General features: G+C 35.9%; 1 protein-coding gene across 2 annotated transcripts in view; it reads left to right on the top strand.

Annotated features, from left to right (window-relative positions):
- The window catches only part of Ubr3 (ubiquitin protein ligase E3 component n-recognin 3), a 193,049-nt gene that overhangs the window by 82,193 nt on the left and 91,486 nt on the right, over window positions 1–19,370 (top strand). For both annotated transcript variants that reach the window (XM_070021309.1, XM_070021318.1), the window contains exons 15-21: window positions 50–102; window positions 184–317; window positions 638–722; window positions 2,193–2,335; window positions 6,369–6,465; window positions 14,749–14,890; window positions 17,972–18,076. In XM_070021309.1, the coding sequence (XP_069877410.1) occupies window positions 50–102; window positions 184–317; window positions 638–722; window positions 2,193–2,335; window positions 6,369–6,465; window positions 14,749–14,890; window positions 17,972–18,076 (759 nt within the window). The remainder of the gene's footprint in view (window positions 1–49; window positions 103–183; window positions 318–637; window positions 723–2,192; window positions 2,336–6,368; window positions 6,466–14,748; window positions 14,891–17,971; window positions 18,077–19,370) is intronic.

The following is a 19,370-nucleotide window of genomic DNA, read 5'->3' as shown; positions in this document are numbered from 1 at the left end:
AGAAATAAAACTGCATATGGAAAAAGTTATTTTTCTTTTGTTTTTGAAGGTTTGTGCATCTAGACTTGACCCAGATTATTTTATATCATCTGTCTTTGAAAGGTAAGCATATATTTATTAACACAGGTATTAGGAAGTATTTGTTTTAATTTTGTTGTAATTTGTCTCAAATGTTTCTTATAGATTTAAGGTGGTAGATTTATTGACAATGGCTTCACAACATCAAAATACAGTACTTGATGCAGAGCATGAGAGATCAATGCTGGAAGGCGCTCTTACATTTCTTGTGATTCTTTTGAGTCTTCGTTTACATTTAGGTAAACCAGTAGTACAGATACTTAAGTATTAACTGTTCTTCCTATCTTCCTCTACCCCTTTGTTAGTAACTGGCTTATGGAAATTGGAAAGGATGTGGATATATTTATTTAAACGTAATTGCAAATAGTTGGCATGTTTCAAAGTTGGTAAAACTTTGAGAATAGCTTTTGAAAAACCTCTTGCTTAAGGTAGTACAATACATTTAAATTTGAGGCATGACATTCTTTTGTCTTTAATTTGAAGCTTTCTGTGTTAGATAAATTAACATAATAAAATGATTTTTACCCAGACTGATTAATTCCATTTTTAATAATTTTAGGAATGTCAGATGATGAGATTCTCAGGGCAGAGATGGTAGCCCAGCTGTGTATGAATGACAGGACACATAGCTCATTGCTGGACCTTATATCCTTTTAAAAGTTTAATTTGCTGTTAGTAATAAGAACTAAAAAAAGGATTTTCATAGATTAAAAGTAAGTGTGTGTGTATATCTATCTGTGTTTCTGTGTATATGAAAGTGAACATTTTATTAAAGGTAGTCAGGTCTCCTTTTTATATATATCTAAGCTAGAATTTATGGCTAATAGTTAAAGGCCTACCTTATAATTTCTTTTACTAAGGATTTAAGCATTTGTTAGAATAAAGATTTGTTAGAATTCAATTAAGTTTTCAAATTACTGTCTACAAACTAGAAGTGTTCTTTGTATAGGACTGATAAAACAACTGAGCATGCAGTGGATGCCTTATATTTTTAGTTAATAAAGATTTTAGATAAACGTAATGTTATTTTGAGCTGGGTGTGAGTGGCTCACACTTGTAACCTTAGACAAGTCTGAGAGCCTTATCTTCAGTTAACTAGCAAAAAAACAGTAAGCCGGGCACCTATGGTTCACACCTGTAATCCTAGCTACTCAGGAGGCTGAGATCTGAGGATCATGGTTCAAAGCTAGCTTGGGTGGACAGTCTGGGAGACTCTTTATCTCCAATTAAGCATCAGAAAACCAGAAGTGGTGCTGTGGCTTAAGTAATAGAGCACTGGCCTTGAGCTGAATAGCTCAAGGACAGCACCCAGGCCCAGCATTCAAGCCCCACGACTGACAACAACAACAACAACAAATACAGTAGTGGAGATGTGGCTCACTGGTAGTGTCAGTCTTGAGCAAAAAAGCTAAGCAAATGCATGAGGCCTTGAATTCAAGCTCTAATACTGGCATAAATGAAAACATTTGACTAAGTTTCTTATGTATGTACCTTGTGACTACATTTGGAAGAATTGGCTATAAAAATTTGATTATGTGAACTGACTTCTATTAGAATTATTGTTGGACACTTTTCAAGGTTTTCATAAGTGGTATCAATTTTATTCTGTCTATAACAGAACAAAAGTATTCTTTTTATCTTTCAAGTATAGACTGTGTAATAATAGACAGAAAATCTTTGTGGTATGCTTCTTCATGTTTTTACTTTAATTTGCTTTTCTTTTGAAAGGTTTTGTGTTTTTGGAAAATAAAATATTTAGTCATAAAAATCTTGGCTTATTTTTAGTATATATTTTTTCTGAGGAAATACATTATTTACAAAATGGCAAAAATGAGAATCAATTAAAATTTCTTCCTCTCATTTTCTCAAATTTGATGACTTTGTTTGGGAGAAAATCTATTACGAGACTACTTAATCATAGAGTTTATTTATTGGTTCTTAGATTTAAAATACTGAGAAAGAAGACACTAGGTTGTTATTGAACTGTTATGTAGCCCTCTTGTGGCCAAGTTTATACACTACATCCAATTCCCTGTTTCAGTAAAACAAACTATACTCTTTGGGCTGGAAGCTGGATTTTAGTCATTAACTTTTTTTTCTTGACACATGCATCATATTCCAGAAAATCCTAATCCCAAAAGTGGCATTATTCCAGGCAGTTACAGCTTTGAATCAGTTTTATCAGCAGTAGCTGATTTTAAGGCTCCTGTTTTTGAACCTGGAGGTTCTATGCAACAAGGCATGTATACTCCCAAAGGTATGTTTACATACATAAATATGTTCCTCCAAAAATCAGTCTCTGAAGATGTTTGCTTTTTATTCATTTAGTTTTGTTTTCTTCTGTTCTTGTTTTATAAATTTATATCTTTAAGGTAACTAGTGATATTGCTTCCATTTATTTATAAATTTGGTTTTATGTTACAATAAGCCTTCTTAGTTGGCTCTAAATTATAAAAGGAACTTTAGATATGAAGTCTTACTTGTACACTTGATCATAAGTGAATAAATTATAGAACAAAAGAGTATTTAAGAACATTAAAAGTTTTATTTTTTTGTGCCAGTTCTGGGGCTTGAACTCAGGGTCTGGGAACTATCTCTGAACTTTTTTTATTTTGCTCAAGATTAGTACTCTACCACTTGAACCATAGCTCCACTGCCAGCTTTTTGATGATTAATTGGAGATAAAGAATCTCATAGACTTTACTTTTCTAGGCTATCTTTGAACCACAGTTCTCAGATTTCAGCTTTCTGAGTACCTAGGATTATATGTGTGAGTACCTGGTGCCCACTTTCATCTTGTGTTTATAGTTCTTGTATTGAGTCTTGGTTTGACAAGTTTTTTATTTTCTTTAATTCACTATCTAGTTTTTTTTGTTTTTTTTTTTAATTTGCTGGTCCTGAGGCTTATCTGGTCCTGAGGCTTATCTGGACCTAAATGCTGTCCCTGAGCTTCTTTTGCTCAAGGCTAGCTCTCTACCACTTGAGCCAGAGCATCATTTCTGGCTTTTTCTGAGTAGTTTATTGGAGATAAAAGTATCACAGTCTTTTTGCCTGGGTTGGCTTTGAACTGGGATCCTCAGATCTCAGCCTCCTGAGTAGCTAGGATTATAGGCGTGAGCCACTGGCACCCATCTACTATCCAGTTTTTATCTAGAGACAATTTAAAGTCTACATAGGATTCTAATAGCACTTAGAATTTGAATCTGTTTAAATACATAGGAACTTTTTCCATAAATAGTTGATTTTCTAGGTTTTTCCCCTAGGTGATATGCCTGACAAGAGTGAGAAATAGGTGAGGATATATTTTACTTTACATTTTTGCTGAAGTTACAAATGTGTAGAGAAACAGTAGTGTGCTTCTTGACCCTTTCAGCATTCATTATGTAAATGAGAATTAAATGTGCATTCATATATTATACATAGTTTGTGCTGTGTTGGCTAAAGCATCAAAGGAAAGTTTAAACATGTGAATTTTGTGGAGTTCACAATGGGATATTATTGAACAGTTTCTGTTAAGTTCAAATTAGCTTAAGTTTCTTTCCAGGTCTTCAGATATGCAGAATTTGCTAGAGAGAATTAGAGGAGGAAAAGAAAAAAGCCCAAACAACTGAACATTTGAAAGTGACACTGTTAAGGCAATAGTTTCTAAAATTATTATTGTCAGATCATGTTTCAGAAGATTTTTGCCAGATATAAATATCTCTATTACATATGTAGTATTTTTAATATTTTCTTTTAAAATGTTACGTTATCCTAACCATGATTATTAGGTATTGAGGTTTATTTTATCTTAAGATTTTCTAATACACATTAGAAATAGGTAATTAGTAAAAGAAGTTTCATACATTTGATACTTAAATCCATTTTGTATAGTATGAATTGTACACATACATAGAATAGTGACTCCCAATTAAATAGAGGGTAAGTTAATATTTTTAGCTATGGAGCAGAAAATATGGTTTATGAAGTTAGGCTAGAAAATCAACAGGTCATTTAATTTCTATTCTGTTTTCATGTTTTTTTCTTTGAGTACTTGCAGAGGTATTAATGTATTGTTTTTCTTATTTTCTAGTAGACATTTTACAAATAGACAACAAAAACAAAGCAAAAATCCAATGAACCTAACATCTTTTTTTTTTGGGGGGGGGGTCCAGTCGTGGGGTCTGAACTCTGGGCCTGGGCGCTGTCCCTCAGCTCTTCAGCTCAAGGCTAGTGCTCTACCACTTGAGCCACAGCGCCACTTCCGGCTTTTTTTCTTTTTGCTTATGTGGTACTGAGGAATTGAACCCAGGGCCTCATGCATGCAAGACAAGCGCTCTACCACTGAGCCACCTTCCCAGCCCCCATTTTTTTTTTTTTCTATACTGAGTTTGAACTTAGGGTCTGGAACTTTTTTTTTTTTTTGCCGGTCATGGGGACTGAACTCTGGGCCTGGGTGCTGTCCTTGTGCTCTGCAGATCAAGACTAGTGCTCTACCACTTGAGCCACAGTGCCACTTCCGTCTGTTTCTGCTTATGTGGTGCTGAGGAATTGAACCCAGGGCCTCATGCATGCAAGGCAAGCACTCTACCACTGAGCCACCTTCCCAGCCCCAGGATCTGGAACTTGATAGTAAGGTGCTCTATCATTTGTACTAACACCCCTAGCTCTTTTTGGTTTTCATTTATATTTTGGATATGATCTTGCACTTTTTGCCTGGGACTGGTCTTGAACTGTGGTCCTCTTACACTTACCTCCTCTCTAGCTGGGATTACAGGCTTGCACCATCATGCCTGGATTGCTTTTTGAAATGGAATCTCACTTTTTGCTGAGGTTTGCCTGGAATTATAGTCCTCTCAATTTCTATCTCATGAGTAGTTTGGATTATAGTTATGTGTTGTTGGGCCTGGCTATGAACTAACTTTCTATGGTAGGTCATTGTTATATTTCACAACTTCTGTTCACTAGTGTTTATAGAACATTTAAATTATTTTTGAGGTAATTGGACATACCAAAATTCCCTTGTTTCATATGATTAGCTATTTAAAAAAATAAACATATAGAGTTGTATAGTTTCACTATATAGTCAAATTTTAGAACATTTCTTTTTTTTTTTGGCTTTTCTCTTTTGGTACTGGGGATCGAACCCAGGATGTTGCATTTGCTAGGCAAGTGCTTTGCTACTGAGCTGCATCCCAGCCCGAACATTTCTAATATTACAAAAAACCTTTTGGCCAGGCACTAGTGGTTCACACCTGTAAACCTAGCTACTCAGGAGGCTGAGATCTGAGGGTCATGGTTCATAGCCAGCCTGGGCAGGAAAGTTCGTGAGACTCCCCAGTAGTCACAAAAAGTTAGAAGTGGAGCTGTTACTCCAAGTGTTAGAGTGCTAGCCGTGAGCATAAAAGCTCAGGGATGATGCTGAACCCCTGAGTTCAAGCCCCAGGATCTACACATCTCCCTTCCTCCCCGCTGCACTCCCCTGCCCCAAAACAAAAAACGACACTTTGTACACTTGGAGTCACTCCCTGTTTCTACTCCTAGCTCTAAGCAACCACCAGTTACTAGCTGTATAGATTTTCTTTGTGTCAGCATTTTCTATAAATGGAATCATACAGTATGTGTACTTCTGCATCTGGCTTTTTCCATTCACCTTAAGTTCCTCTATTGTTAAATCTTTTATTAGTAGTTTCTTTTCATTAAGGGAGTTCATTGTATGGATATATCACTTTTTGTTTATGCATTCAGTAGTACTTGCACATCTTTCTTTCCATTCCCTTTTGCTTTTATTTTCCTTTTATTGCAAGACTGGTACTCAAACTCCATACCTGATGCCTTGCTCTCTGGCTGGTGCTCTACTAACTGAGCCATATTTCTAACCACAAGGGTTGGCTATTTTTTTTTCCCAGTCCCAGGGTCTTGAACTCAGGGACTGAGTGCTATCCCTGAACCTCTTTGTGCTCAAGGCTAGTGCTCTTCCACTAGGGCCACAGCCCCACTTCTGACTTTTTTGAGTAGTCTCATGGGCACTTTTCTGCCAGGGGTTGCCTTGAACCGTGATCCTCAGATCTCAGCCTCCTGATTATAGGTGTGAGCCATCGGTGCCTAGCTTTACTTGAACATTTTTAAGGAACATTCTTAATGATGAAATTGTGAAGTTTAACTTACAAAAGTAGTCACAATATCAAATATCAAATATCAATATTAAGGCAAATCAATAATTTAAAATGTACTTAACAAAATAAGTAATTAGAGATTGGCTTTATTTCTAAGAAGTCAGTGTTCTGTTTCTACTTTTCTTTGTATAATAGCTGAAGTCTGGGATCAGGAGTTTGACCCTGTCATGGTCATTCTTCGAACAGTTTACCGTAGAGATGTGCAGTCTGCGATGGACAGATATACGGCATTGTAAGTCCATCAAGTCAACTAGTGTCATAAAAAATTTTAAGGTTTTTTTTTTTTAAAGCAGTTTGGCTAAGATTTATGTAAAGGTCATTTCCAAATTTTGATGTTAATATGATAAAAATAAATTTTGTGAAACATAGTCACTACATGACAGGAAAGGAAATTTAGTTGCTGTTTGATTAATAGATTTTTAGGTTTGGTTTTATGGCATTTTACTTTGGTACCAGCTGAGGAGGCACAAATTTAGAAAAATAAAATTGTCTGACATTAGAGATGATGAATGTCTATAAAAAGTGTGTACAGAACTTGAAAACTGAACAATGGATTTGAGGAAGCCTTTGCACAGCAAACCTTGAAGTGGCTCTGTAAACACTGTTGCCCTAATTGCTCTGCCTTTTTTTTTTCCAGGATGATGGCAGTGGTAGTCATTTTGAGAATAATAGTAATAATAATAATAAAATATAGAACATATTTAATGTTCTTTTTCACTTTGTAACTAATGATTAGGATTGGGTTGAAACTTTCAATGCCTTGAAGCAGTCTTTAGTTTATGTAAACAGTTAAGAAAAGTTTTTAAAATTGCTATTACAAAGGTGATATGTAGAAGAGTTACTATTTTGTAAGTCAGGTAAAGAGTAAATTTCTTTTTGGACAATGTCATTCCTTGTAAACAGTTTTGAAGGGGAAATTTGTATTTAAAAGTGTGTATTTATTAGATTCTTATTACATGTTTATCGAAAAACATAGTTTTACCTTACTTTCACTTAGAAAACTTTTCATTTAGTCTGAGCAATTTATTTCTTTTCTTTAGAGAACTGGTTCTCAGCTAGTGATGATGTTCATTTCCCAGGGAGCACTTGACATCAGTGGCTTCCGGTGGATATAATGTCTGCGTCCCATAACCAGAAAATGCCTGGCCACAAATGTCATTGGTGCTAACATTGACAAACCTGGTTTAAACACATACTGACATGTAGGCACACCCTTTCTGTACTTTCTAATCGATCTTGTATCATTAGTTGTTTAGACCTTTATGATATTTTGATTTATAACTACTTCACATAGTCAAACAAAACCGTATGCCCAAAGCTGTTTTTTAGAATATGTATTTTAAATTATTATAAAGGTGATGTACAGAGGGGTTACTGTCAGGTAATGAGTACATTTCTTTTTTAACAATGTCACCCCTTCCTTTCCTGTCTCCCACCAGGAAGTCCAAAGCTGTTTTGTTATCAGCTTTTCCACTTTTCTCTTTTGTTCTTTGGTTTTCCGAATTCAGTTTTCTCCATTTGGTTTGGGGTTACAGCACATTTTAGAATAATTTCTTACAAATATTTCTGAGGTGTGTAATGTTTCTTAGCAGTTTGAAAATATATATTTTAAGAAAATGTGTATTAAACAGTAATAATAGATGACAAATACACTCTTCAGTATTAAATTAAAGCCCTTTATGCATTTTTTTGTAAACTTATTTTTGAAATTTATGTGAAAGCTGTTAAATTTGTCTGATAGTATTTTTTTTTTTTTTTTTTGGTCGGTCATGGGTCTTGAACTTGGCTTGGGCGCTGTCCTTGCGCTCTTCAGCTCAAGGTGAGCACTCTACCGCTTGAGCCACAGAACCACTTCCGGTTTTCTAGTGGTTTTTATTGGAGATTAGTCTCACAAACTTTCCTGCCCGGGCTGGCTTTGAACCGTGATCCTCAGATCTTAGGATCTGAGTAGCTACGATTACAGGCGTGAGCCACTTGCGCTCGGCTTGTCTGATAGTATTTTATCTACTTAAACACCATTTCCTTGAAGAGAGTACTAGTTTCTATGAAAACCTTAAATTTGTTGAAATTTATTCTTTATATGAAATACAGTGACTGTGCCTTTTGTGTGGCATTTCTCAATTGTTGTGTATTTGTATGAAGAGTTAACTGTTTCAATTACTATTATAGCACATATTAGGAAGATTCCCTAAACGGAATGAATATGTACTGGTGATTAGCTTTTCTTTTAGCTTTAACAAACAAAAATGTCGTTATTGTTTTTATTGATTGAGATTCCTTCTTATTTACAAAAGAAAACAGAAAAGTTTTTGAAGAGCAATAACCAAAATAGTTGGGTAAATTAAAACTGTTGTATTCTCAGACACTATAGCTTGGTGCCAGGCACTTTGTAGGCAGTAAATATTTGTTAGAATATATTTTTTTTTGTGTTGAAAGTTTAAGCAGAAATAAGGTAGATTTCCCCCCTGATTTCTGGAAAAGGTCTTTCAGATCTAGTCTAGCTTCTATGAAAGTGTCTCTGTTGCTGTCACTGAAAGAAGTGATGAGGGAACAGCATAAGAAGGCCTGAAAGAGTAGAGGGGGATGGTCCTGTAACCTTCTCCACTCCCAGAAAACTTCATGGACAGCTCAGAACTTAAACCAGTCACTGAATGAAAAAAACAAACAAACCCATTTACTGTTAGATGTTAGGTATGAGGACATTGAAACCCTAGAAGCTCAGTAAAATATATTTGGTAATGGTAGTGTTGGAAGTATGGTCTAGGCCTTGTCTGAGAGACCAAATGACTTTATGTAAGTAGCTATATTGAATTCAATTGGAAAGTAAAATTTTTGTACTGTAAATTCTATTGCTTCTCATTTCTCATCTTGAAAGTTAACGGCTGCTGTCATTTCAAAATATAATTTATAAATTTGTCTATGTATCATTTTTGTCTCCAACTGGCCAGTCATTAGGTGTTGATTTCAGTCACTTAAAATTCCTTTTTGTTGCCATATAGTATTTTATTTGCATTAGTATTCCATTAATGCTTTTGAAAAGAGCAGTAGAATGATATATTACCTGCTGTCTTGAACAAATATATAACCTTTCCTTTGTAATTTTTTTTTTTTTTTTTTTTTTTTTTTTTTTTGTCGGTCGTGGGGCTTGAACTCTGGGCCTGGGCACTGTCCCTCAGCTCTTCAGCTCAAGGCGAGCGCTCTACCACTTGAGCTACAGCGCCACTTCCGGTTTTCTGGTGGTTTATTGGAGATAGGAGTCTCACGGTCTTTCCTGCCCAGGCTGGCTTTGAACCGCGATCCTCAGATCTCAGCCTCCTGAGTAGCTAGGATTACAGGCGTGAGCCACCAGCGCCCGGCCTTTGTAATGTTTTATTAAGCTAGGTGCTCTGTATTTGGGAATAGTGCTTGAAGCAAAGAAAATAATAACCAAAAATTGCTTTTCTTTGCCAGATGAAATGAATAGTTGAAATAGTTCATGATGTTAGTTGTTTTAAAAATTATGATTATATAGGAATACTATATAGTATTGTGTAGAAATTTTTTATTTATAAAAAGAAAACAGTTACTTTTATGGCACTCTTAGTCACAGAGGCAGCTTATTTCTCTGAGGTATAAATGCTTAATTTTAAAGACTTTTCCCTATACCTATATAGTATTTCTTTTCTATAAAATATATCTATTGTTCAGTCTCTAGCTTCCATATGGTCTAATAATGCTGGACACATATTATTAAGAGCTGATTGTTTTGGTTAAGCTTGTAAATGCTCAATTTTGGTAAACGGTGAATTTATGTATGCAGGTTTATAGAGTGAGATCTTTTCATTCTATTCAGAGTTCTCAGAGAAGTACTTTCAAATATTACTCAAAAGGTAGTTTGATTGCTGGTATTCTGTGAATGGAATGGAAATCAAGGCCTAGGGGTTCTGAATCAAACATCCTATAGCTTTAATCTCCTATCCTCATATCTTTAACCAGGCTTGGAGTTTTACCTTCTCTGGAGATAGTCCTCCCTTTAGAATTCTAGAGCAGAAATGGAGAGCAATTTTCATTGAATTCTTATCTTAGCCTTCTACCTCCTCACCTTGCAGTTACTGTGGTCTAGGTATTATTGATTTCTTTGTCTGTTTTTGTGCTAGTTTTGAATTGAGGGCCTCACATTTGTAAGATAGATACTCTTATCACTTGAGCCATATTTCTAGCTTCTTTTGCTTTAGGTTATTTCTACATTTCTTACTTTATACCTTGGCTCGCTAGGGATCACAGCCCTCATATTTTTCAAGTAGTTGGAATTACAAGTGTGAGCATGGTATGTGGCTTGCTTGTTGAGATGGGATCTTGCTAATTTTTGCCCTGGCTGATCTCAAACTGAGATCTTTCCAATCTCTGCTTGCCAGATAGCTGGGATTATAGCAAGTGTCCCCATACCTGGCCTCTTTTTTTTTTTTTTTGGTCAGTTGTTGGGCTTGAATTCTGAGCTGTCTCTGAGCTCTTTTGCTCAAGGATCCTGTTCTAGCACTTTGAGCCACAGCTCCACTTCCACTTCTGTTGGTTAATTGGAAATAAGAGTCTCATAGATTTTCTTGCCCTGGCTGGTTAACTGCAGTCCTCAGATCTCAGCCTCCTGAGTAGCTAGGATTACAGAGGCATGTGTCACCAGTGCCTGGATGGCCTCTTTTATTTATTAAATCTCAATAGCTTTTGAGATTCTGAGTACAAAATTTACCAGATAAATGATTTTCAGACTTCTCCCATCACTCTGTGATATGGCTTTACACTTACATGATAGTTGTTTCAGTACTGGGAATTGAACCCAAGGCATCATGTTTGCTGGGCAGACATTTTACTTAAGCTTTGCCCCCAGGCCTTTTTTGTTGTTGTTGTTGTTGTTGGTTGTGGGGCTTGAGCTCAGGGCCTTGACACTGTCCCTGAGCTTTTGTGCTCAAGGGTAGTACTTTACCACTTTGAACCACAGTACCACTTCCGTTTTTTGGGGGGGGTTAATTGGAGATAAGAGGTTCAGGGACTTTCCTGTCTGGGCTGGCTTTGAACTGCAATCCTCAGATCTCAGCCTCCTGAGTAGATAGAGTTATAGATGTGAACCACTGGCTTCAGGCCTTTGTTTTTTTTTTTTTTTTTTTTTTTCCTTTTTAATTTTTTTTTTTATTGTAAAGATACTATACAGAGGGTTACAGTTACATGAGTGAGGTAATGAGTACACTTCCACTTCCTCTTGAACATTGTTACCCCCTCCATTGTTTTCCCCCTACCATCCCCTCCCTCCCTCCCTTCCCCGAGGTTCTTTTTTTTTTTTTTTTTGATTGTGATTAAGTGATTACTTAATTTCCGGAAATTCACAGTATTGTGGAATAATGATGCTCATTTAAAGTCACAAGTTCATTCTAACTTTCCTGGAGCAAATTGTCTATCACAGTCTGTAATATATAACGGTGCTCATATGTTATATACCATATATGTGATCAGCAGCATGGGGATATTTAGTAGTGGTTCAACCAGATGAGTGGGAGTTCTTTGTTTCTTAAGTCCTGTTAGTTTTGTCATATCACCTAACATTTTGGATTCATCATCCACTTATCAGGGAGACCATGTACTGTTTGTCTCTTCGTTCTTGGCTTACCTCGCTCAACATGATTCCTTCTAGCTCCATCCATTAGGCCTTTGTTTTTGAAATAGGGTTTCCCTAATTTTATCTTGGCTTGCTTTGAGTTTGAGATCCTTCTACATCCTTCTCCCACTAGCTAAGATTTCAGGCATGTTCTACCATGACTACCTTTTAAAAAAGAATTGGCTTATATCAGTTATACAAGGGAGAAACATTTCATAATTACATCTCTACCCATGTTTACACTGTTTTCCAATTAGTCTCATCCTCCTGTATCATGTTCCCTGCCCCCTATTCTCTAATTAATAGTGTTCCTGACAGGTTTCCTTGTTCCATTTTTATAGTTGGAAATAGTCAATTTCAGCAGTATTCAGTCTTCTTTATCCTCCCTGCTACAGGTTTACCTCCCACCCATTAGTCCCTACCTACCCATAGAATGTTACACTTGGTTTCTTGTTTAACCAACTAAACAATGACATATGTTTCTTGTTTGTTGATGCATTCATATGTACATGTCCATATTATAAATGTCTTTTAGGCCTGGCTTCCATGAGAACATGATATTTTGTTTTTTGGGCTTGTCTCAAGATGTCCTCTATTTTTCTACAAATCATGTGATTTCACTTATGGCTGTGTAATATGCCATAGAATAAATATACTACAACTTCTTTATTTATTTGTTATTGGGAACCTCAGCTGACCCCCCAGCTATTTTAAACAAGGGTTTTGATAAACATCGATATGCAGGTGTTTTTCAGGTATATTGGTATTTTTCCTTCATATATATGCTGAATAGTCATGCCTAGCTTTTAATCTTTTAGAAAATATTCATTTAAGGTTATAAATTTCCTTCCAAATACTGATTTGACTGCATTTTTTTTTTTTTTGGGTCTGGTTGTGGGGCCTGAACTCTGGGCCTGGGTGCTGTTCCTCAGCTTTTCAGTTCAAGGCTAGAGCTCTACCACTTGAGCCACAGCACCACTTCCAGCTTTTTTCTTTTTGCTTATGTGGTGCTGAGGAATCAAATCCAGGGCCTCAGGCATGCAAGGCAAGCGCTCTACCACTGAGCCACCTTCCCAGCCCATGGCTGCATTTTTAATGTTTATTATATAGTTAAGATCCTACATTTAAGTTTTTTTTCTAAGTCTTCCTTCTCTGTCTTCCTCTCTTCTTCCCCTTCCTCTTCCCTTGTTTCATTCTATCTCCCTGTCTTTCTCTTTCCCTTTTCCTTCCTCCTCCTCTCCTCTTTCCAGCAACTCACTTGCTAGGCAAGAGCTGTGGCACTCATCATGCTCCTAGCCTTTTGAGACCATGATCCTCCTATTTATACCTCCTATATAACTAGGATGGCAAGTATGCCACTATGCCTGGCTTATTGGAGATATGGTTTTGCTCAATTTTTCCTAGGCTGGCTTGAACCATGATCCTCCTGATCTCTGCCTCCTAAATAGCTGGGATTTCAGGCATGAACCACCATTTCTGACTTTGTTAGGATTTTAATAATCTTTTAATTAAAAACCTATAGTGTTTTAGAATATTTACATATCAATGGCTTTTACTTGTAATCCTTAGCACTCAAGAGGTTGAGATGAGAGGATTGGGTTCAAAGCCTGCCTGGGCAGAAAAGTCCTCAGGACATCATCTCCAGTTAACCAGCAGAATTTAACACTGGAGACATGGCTCAAGTGGTAGAATTCAAACCATGAGCAAGCAAGCAGAGCAAGAGCTCAAGGCCCTGAGTTAAAGCCATATGTCATCACACATGAAAAGACTGTTCACATGTCTGTAGTTTTGGATTATCTTTTTTTTTTTTTTTTTTTGGTCGGTCGTGGGGTTTGAACTCTGGGCCTGAGTGCTGTTCCTAAGCTCTTCAGCTTAAGGCGAGCACTCTACCACTTGAGCTACAGCGCCACTTCCGGTTTTCTGGTGGTTTATTGGAGATAAGAGTCTCATGGACTTTTCTGCCTGGACTGGCTTTGAACCGTGATCCTCAGATCTCAGTCTCCTGAATGAATAGCTAGGATTACAGGTGTGATCTACTGTCATCTGGCAAGCATTAGCTTTCATATCAGTTTAGTCTCTGGGTTTTGTATGAGCACCTGTGCTCTACCAACTCATGGACTTTAAAACCACTAACAGTGTAAATGCTCATTGTTAATTATGAGGGACTCTACTTTTTTAGTTCAAAGATGCATTTAAAAGATTTTATTTATGGCTGGGAAGGTGGCTCAGTGGTAAAGTGCTTGCCTTGCATGCATGAGGCCCTGGGTTCGATTCCTCAGCACCACATAGCAGAAAAAGCTGGAAGTGGCACTGTGGCTCAAGTGGTAGAGCACTAGCCTTGAGCTGAAGAGCTGAGGGACAGTGCCGAGGCCCAGAGTTCAGGCCCCACAACTGGCAATAAAAAAAAAAAGATTTTATTTAATTTTTAAAAATTATCTTTAAGTAGTTGTAGAAAGATGATGATGCATCTTGATTAGTGTCACCTATTCCATGGTTGTCCTCAATCGTTCCTAACCTCAAAGATTATATTTTATATTTCATTCAAAATTTTCAGTCATTGGTAGTGGGAGAATTTTTTGTTTTGGCCAGTTGTTATAAAAAAATGTCTTTACTGAGTAGTTCAGTTATATTCTTTTTGTTCATTTATTTTGGTTTTCATTTTTATATTCATGTGCTTTCTAGTTTTCAACTTAGTTTTTTCTACTTGTTTATTTTTTTTTCAATAGAAAAGTAATGTTGCTTGTGTGCAGAGTAGCTGTATGTTTGCCATTTTAAAAGTAATTATGATTAAAAATACTACTTAGTAAAATGTGACAGAGACTTCTGTAAATCACTGTTTTAACTTTAATTTTGTGTCTATTGTATAATTTTGGTTTTATATTATTTTTGCAGTTTAAAACAGAGTGGAAAATTCCCTGGAAATCCTTGGCCTCCGTATAAGAAAAGGACATCACTCCATCCTAGCTATAAAGGTCTCATGAGACTTTTACACTGTAAAACTTTACACATTGTGCTATTCACTCTGCTTTACAAGGTACAGTACTAATTTGAATAAAATGGCTTAAATTAGAATTTATAATTACACTTCTCATGTAAAAGGTCTGAAGAAATAATATTATATAAAAGTACCACTTATAAAGCAAAGTGCATTAATACATTTAAGATGTATGAAGATATGTTATAATTGCATATATGTGACTTCCCAGTTGAAAATAACCACATTACTACACTATTTTTTGTAGTATATTGCTCATCTTATTCACTTTCAAATAAGGGTATTTATAGCTTCTATAGAATAAGAAGTGAAATGTGGTGGAACCATAGGTATTATAGAATGAACTAAGGGATCAAACAACCACTGATATTGCTAAATGACAAAACCAAAATGGCAGCTGTGTAGAGTGATCTCTGTTTCATATGGTTCTCTTTGTTTTTTTTCTCATAAGTATTGTGACTCAGAGAGGTTTGAGTAGGGCTCCTATGTGGCAATATTGAAAACATTTTTTATGAACACTTTAGAAAGTAACTCAAAAGATGCTTTCTTGGGGCTGGGAAGGTGGCTCAGTGGTAGAGTGCTTGCCTTGTATGCATGAAGCCCTGGGTTCAATTCCTCAGCACCACATAAGCAGAAAAAGCTGGAAGTGGTGCTGTAGCTCAAGTGGTCAAGCGCTAGCCTTGAGCTGAAGAGTTGAGGGCCAACGCCCAGGCCCAGAGTTCAGGCCCATGACTGACCAAAAAAAAAAAAAAAAAAAAAGATCCTTTCTTTGCTTGTGTTACTTAGAAACTTTACCTGTAGAATCTTTCTCACACAAAACCGACCTTCTCATTTGATTCATACCAATTTTGTACTAAGAAATTATATGAAATGTAGAATATGTGCCTGTGCATGTGTGTATATGTATGTATGTGTAGACTTAGATTTCTATGATCTAATTTGTATGAGAGATAGATGATAAATATATGTCATATACATAAAATAACTGTAGCATCTGTCAAATGTAGACATAATTATTGTGCAATTTAGAACAAAGATACTGTTTTACTCCTCTTTAGTTTGAAAAAAGTGAAAATTAACATTTCAAAAGTGAGCATATTCCATTTGATATGTACAAGAAATTTTAATTAAGGAAATACACATTAAATATATTCAAGTAGACATTTTAGTTTTTCTCCCAAGTCTTTTAAATTTCTGTACTCGTTTTCCTTTCAACTTTTCCTGTGACCAATTTTTCATTTCACTTACAAAGTTACTTTGTTTGAGATTTAAAGACCACCAGTGCTTCAAAAAAATTGTCCAGGAACGCTTTTTAAAATTACTTTCCAAGGGCTGGGAAGGTGGCTCAGTGGTAGAGCGCTTGCCTTGCATGCCTGAGGCCCTGGGTTCGATTCCTCAGCACCACATAAGCAAAATGAAAAAAAGCCAGAAGTGGCGCTGTGGCTCAAGTGGTAGAGCGCTAGCCTTGAGCTGAGGAGCTGAGGGACAGCGCCCAGGCCCAGAGTTTAGGCCCCACGACCGGACCCAAAATAAACAAAAAATTACTTTCCAAGAGTATTATTCAGGAAAATCATTTAAAGTTCTTTTCCTTCATTAGAATTTCTTTTCTTAATAAAAAGTTGTTTGTGTTCATTTTATAAATAAACATTTGAATTTTTTCCTCAGTGCTATATTTGTCTTTTAAATGCTTTGTACATACATGTCAACATTAAGTCTAACAAAAGGCTTTCATGACCAAAAGTCTGGTTATTATTATTCAGTATGAAAATTGAGTTTTGGAGGTTAACTGGTTCAATTGGTAAAATTGAGTATGGTTTATCAATAGCAATTCATGAAGAATTGAGGAAGCCTTAACTGTAAATGACTTACCATCTTTTAAGTTACATTTCAGGTTTCAAGATTTGCTGAATTGTGAAGTAATATTTGATCAAAAAGACCAAAAAGTTTCTTTTGTTCTAAGACATAATGAAAAAATTTAAAGCTAGTTTTTTTAATGATAGTTTTTCTGACTATAGCATTTATAATAAAAGTTATTGACATTTAGTAAGGCATGACTCAGTAGTAGAGTACCTGCCTAGCAAGAGTGAAGTCTTGAATTTAAACCTCAATACCTCCAAAACAAGGTAGGTTTTGAGAGCCTATGTTTCTCACCAATTTGCCATACAAGAGATGAATGGAAAGGCTCTCTCTGAAGTTAAATGTTAGGATGTCAGTTGAATGAAGTCTATTTTTCAATTGTAATAGATTAGGTCCTAAGTAACTAAGTTCTCTTCTCATGCTCTCAGCAGTTTGGACAATTTCTGTGAGGCTCAGCCTGCTCTCTTCTCATTTTACCTATAACTGATAGTACCACTTCCTACAGAATATTTTCTTTTCTATCATTTGGCCAGATGGCCTTTTTTCTAAAGAGGACAAGAAGTTAGTTTCTTAAAATATTTTAGGTATTTCTGATCAGTAGTCTCTCACACTATATTGAATGAATGTTTAAGGAGCCCAGAAATTCTCTAAGAGATACGTAAAACTTGTATACATTATGAAATATAGATCTAAGGTCAGTATCAGATTTTCATCAGTGAAGAGACTCTATTCTAAGCACTTTCATTTCTTTTTTCTTCATGTAAAACTCACATTAATATATACACTTGAACAGCCATTTCCAGTATGCTTAGGCTCAGAACTTAAATTTTACAGATAGATTCTAGGAACAGTAATGTTTCATAAAGACTTCTTTTGCTCCCAGTTATATGCTAGCTGTTATACTAAGCACATTTGCATTTGCGCAAATTACATTTTATTTAACAAATATTTATCTAGTATCATTGTCCTCAGAAGACTCTCAGCAAATCAGGACATTAAATATTCTTTTTACCTTATTAAGTGCTGATACATTTATATTAATTTTAGTGGGTTGTATAATAATGTGTTAATGTTTGTGAAATATGAGAGTTTCTATTTGTAGGTAGTGCCTTCAAAGGACATCTGTTGTTTGGTTTTACTTTCTCTTTTCCCAAGATGTAATTTTACTTGAATTCTTGGTTTTTATGTACTTGTATTTTTTTTATATGTGTTCAAATGTTTTTGGGGAAAATAATTATGAGATCTTTTTTTCCCTTTTCAAAGATTCTGATGGATCATCAAAATCTATCAGAACATGTGCTCTGCATGGTTTTATATCTGATTGAACTAGGACTTGAAAATTCTACTGGAGATGAATCAGATGAAGAAGTAAGTATTTTCTTATATTTCAGAATTTTTAGATAGGAGAAAAACCCTGTTTTTAGGTAGTTTCCAGGATTATTCATATTTATATAAGGACTCAACAGCTATTAGAAGAGGTTTTGATCTTTAAATATATATGGTCTTATAGAGATTTTGTCCATATTGACAGTATTATTTTACTTATGGAACTTTTGAATTTGAGATTTATCATATCACAAAAATTAAGGAAAGTGGTTAATGCATTTTTTTTTTTTAATTTTTTTTATTGTAGAGATACTATACAGAGGGTTACAGTTACATGAGTGAGGTAATGAGTACACTTCCACTTCCTCTTGAACATTGTTACCCCCTCCATTGTTTTCCCCCTACCATCCCCTCCCTCCCTCCCTTCCCCAAGTTTTTTTTTTTTTTTTTTTTGATCGTGATTAAGTGATTACTTAATTTCCTGAAATTCACAGTATTGTGGAATAATGATGCTCATTTAAAGTCACAAGTTCATTCTAACTTTCCTGGAGCAAATTGTCTATCACAGTCTGTAATATATAATGGTGCTCATATGTTATATACCATATATGTGATCAGCAGCATGGGGATATTTAGTAGTGGTTCAACCAGATGAGTGGGAGTTCTTTGTTTCTTAAGTCCTGTTAGTTTTGTCATATCACCTAACATTTTGGATTCATCATCCACTTATCAGGGAGACCATGTACTGTTTGTCTCTTCGTTCTTGGCTTACCTCGCTCAACATGATTCCTTCTAGCTCCATCCATTTCCCTGCAAATGCCATTATTTTGTCATTTCTAATGGCTGCATAATATTCCATTGTGTATAGATACCACAATTTTTGGATCCATTCATCTGTGGTGGGGCATCTAGGTTGTTTCCATATCCTAGCTATTGCGAACAGTGCTGCAATAAACATGGAGGTGCACGTGTCCTTGTATATTGGTTCCTGTTGTTCAGGGTAGATGCCTAGAAGTGGTATGACTGGGTCGTAAGGGAGGTCAATCTTTAGCTTTCTAAGGACCCTCCAGACTGCTTTCCAAAGTGGTTGTATGAGTGTACATTCCCACCAGCAGTGTAATAGCGTTCCTCGTTCTCCACATCCCCTCCAGCATTTGTCGTTGGCTGATTTGTGGATGTGGGACATTCTGACTGGGGTAAGGTGGTATCTCAGGGTTGTCTTTATTTGCATTTCCTTCACCACCAGGGATGATGAACATTTCCTCATGTGTTTCTTTGCCATTTTTATTTCTTCATTTGAGAAGTCCCTCTTTAGTTCCCTTGCCCATTTAGTAAT

This window comes from Dipodomys merriami, unplaced genomic scaffold, assembly GCF_024711535.1.
Source record: "Dipodomys merriami isolate MVZ:Mamm:240054 unplaced genomic scaffold, mDipMer1.0.p SCAF_1, whole genome shotgun sequence".
Lineage (NCBI taxonomy): Eukaryota > Metazoa > Chordata > Mammalia > Rodentia > Heteromyidae > Dipodomys > Dipodomys merriami.
The sequence above is the reverse complement of the archived record's forward strand: the minus strand, read 5'-3'. Positions and strand labels throughout refer to the sequence as shown.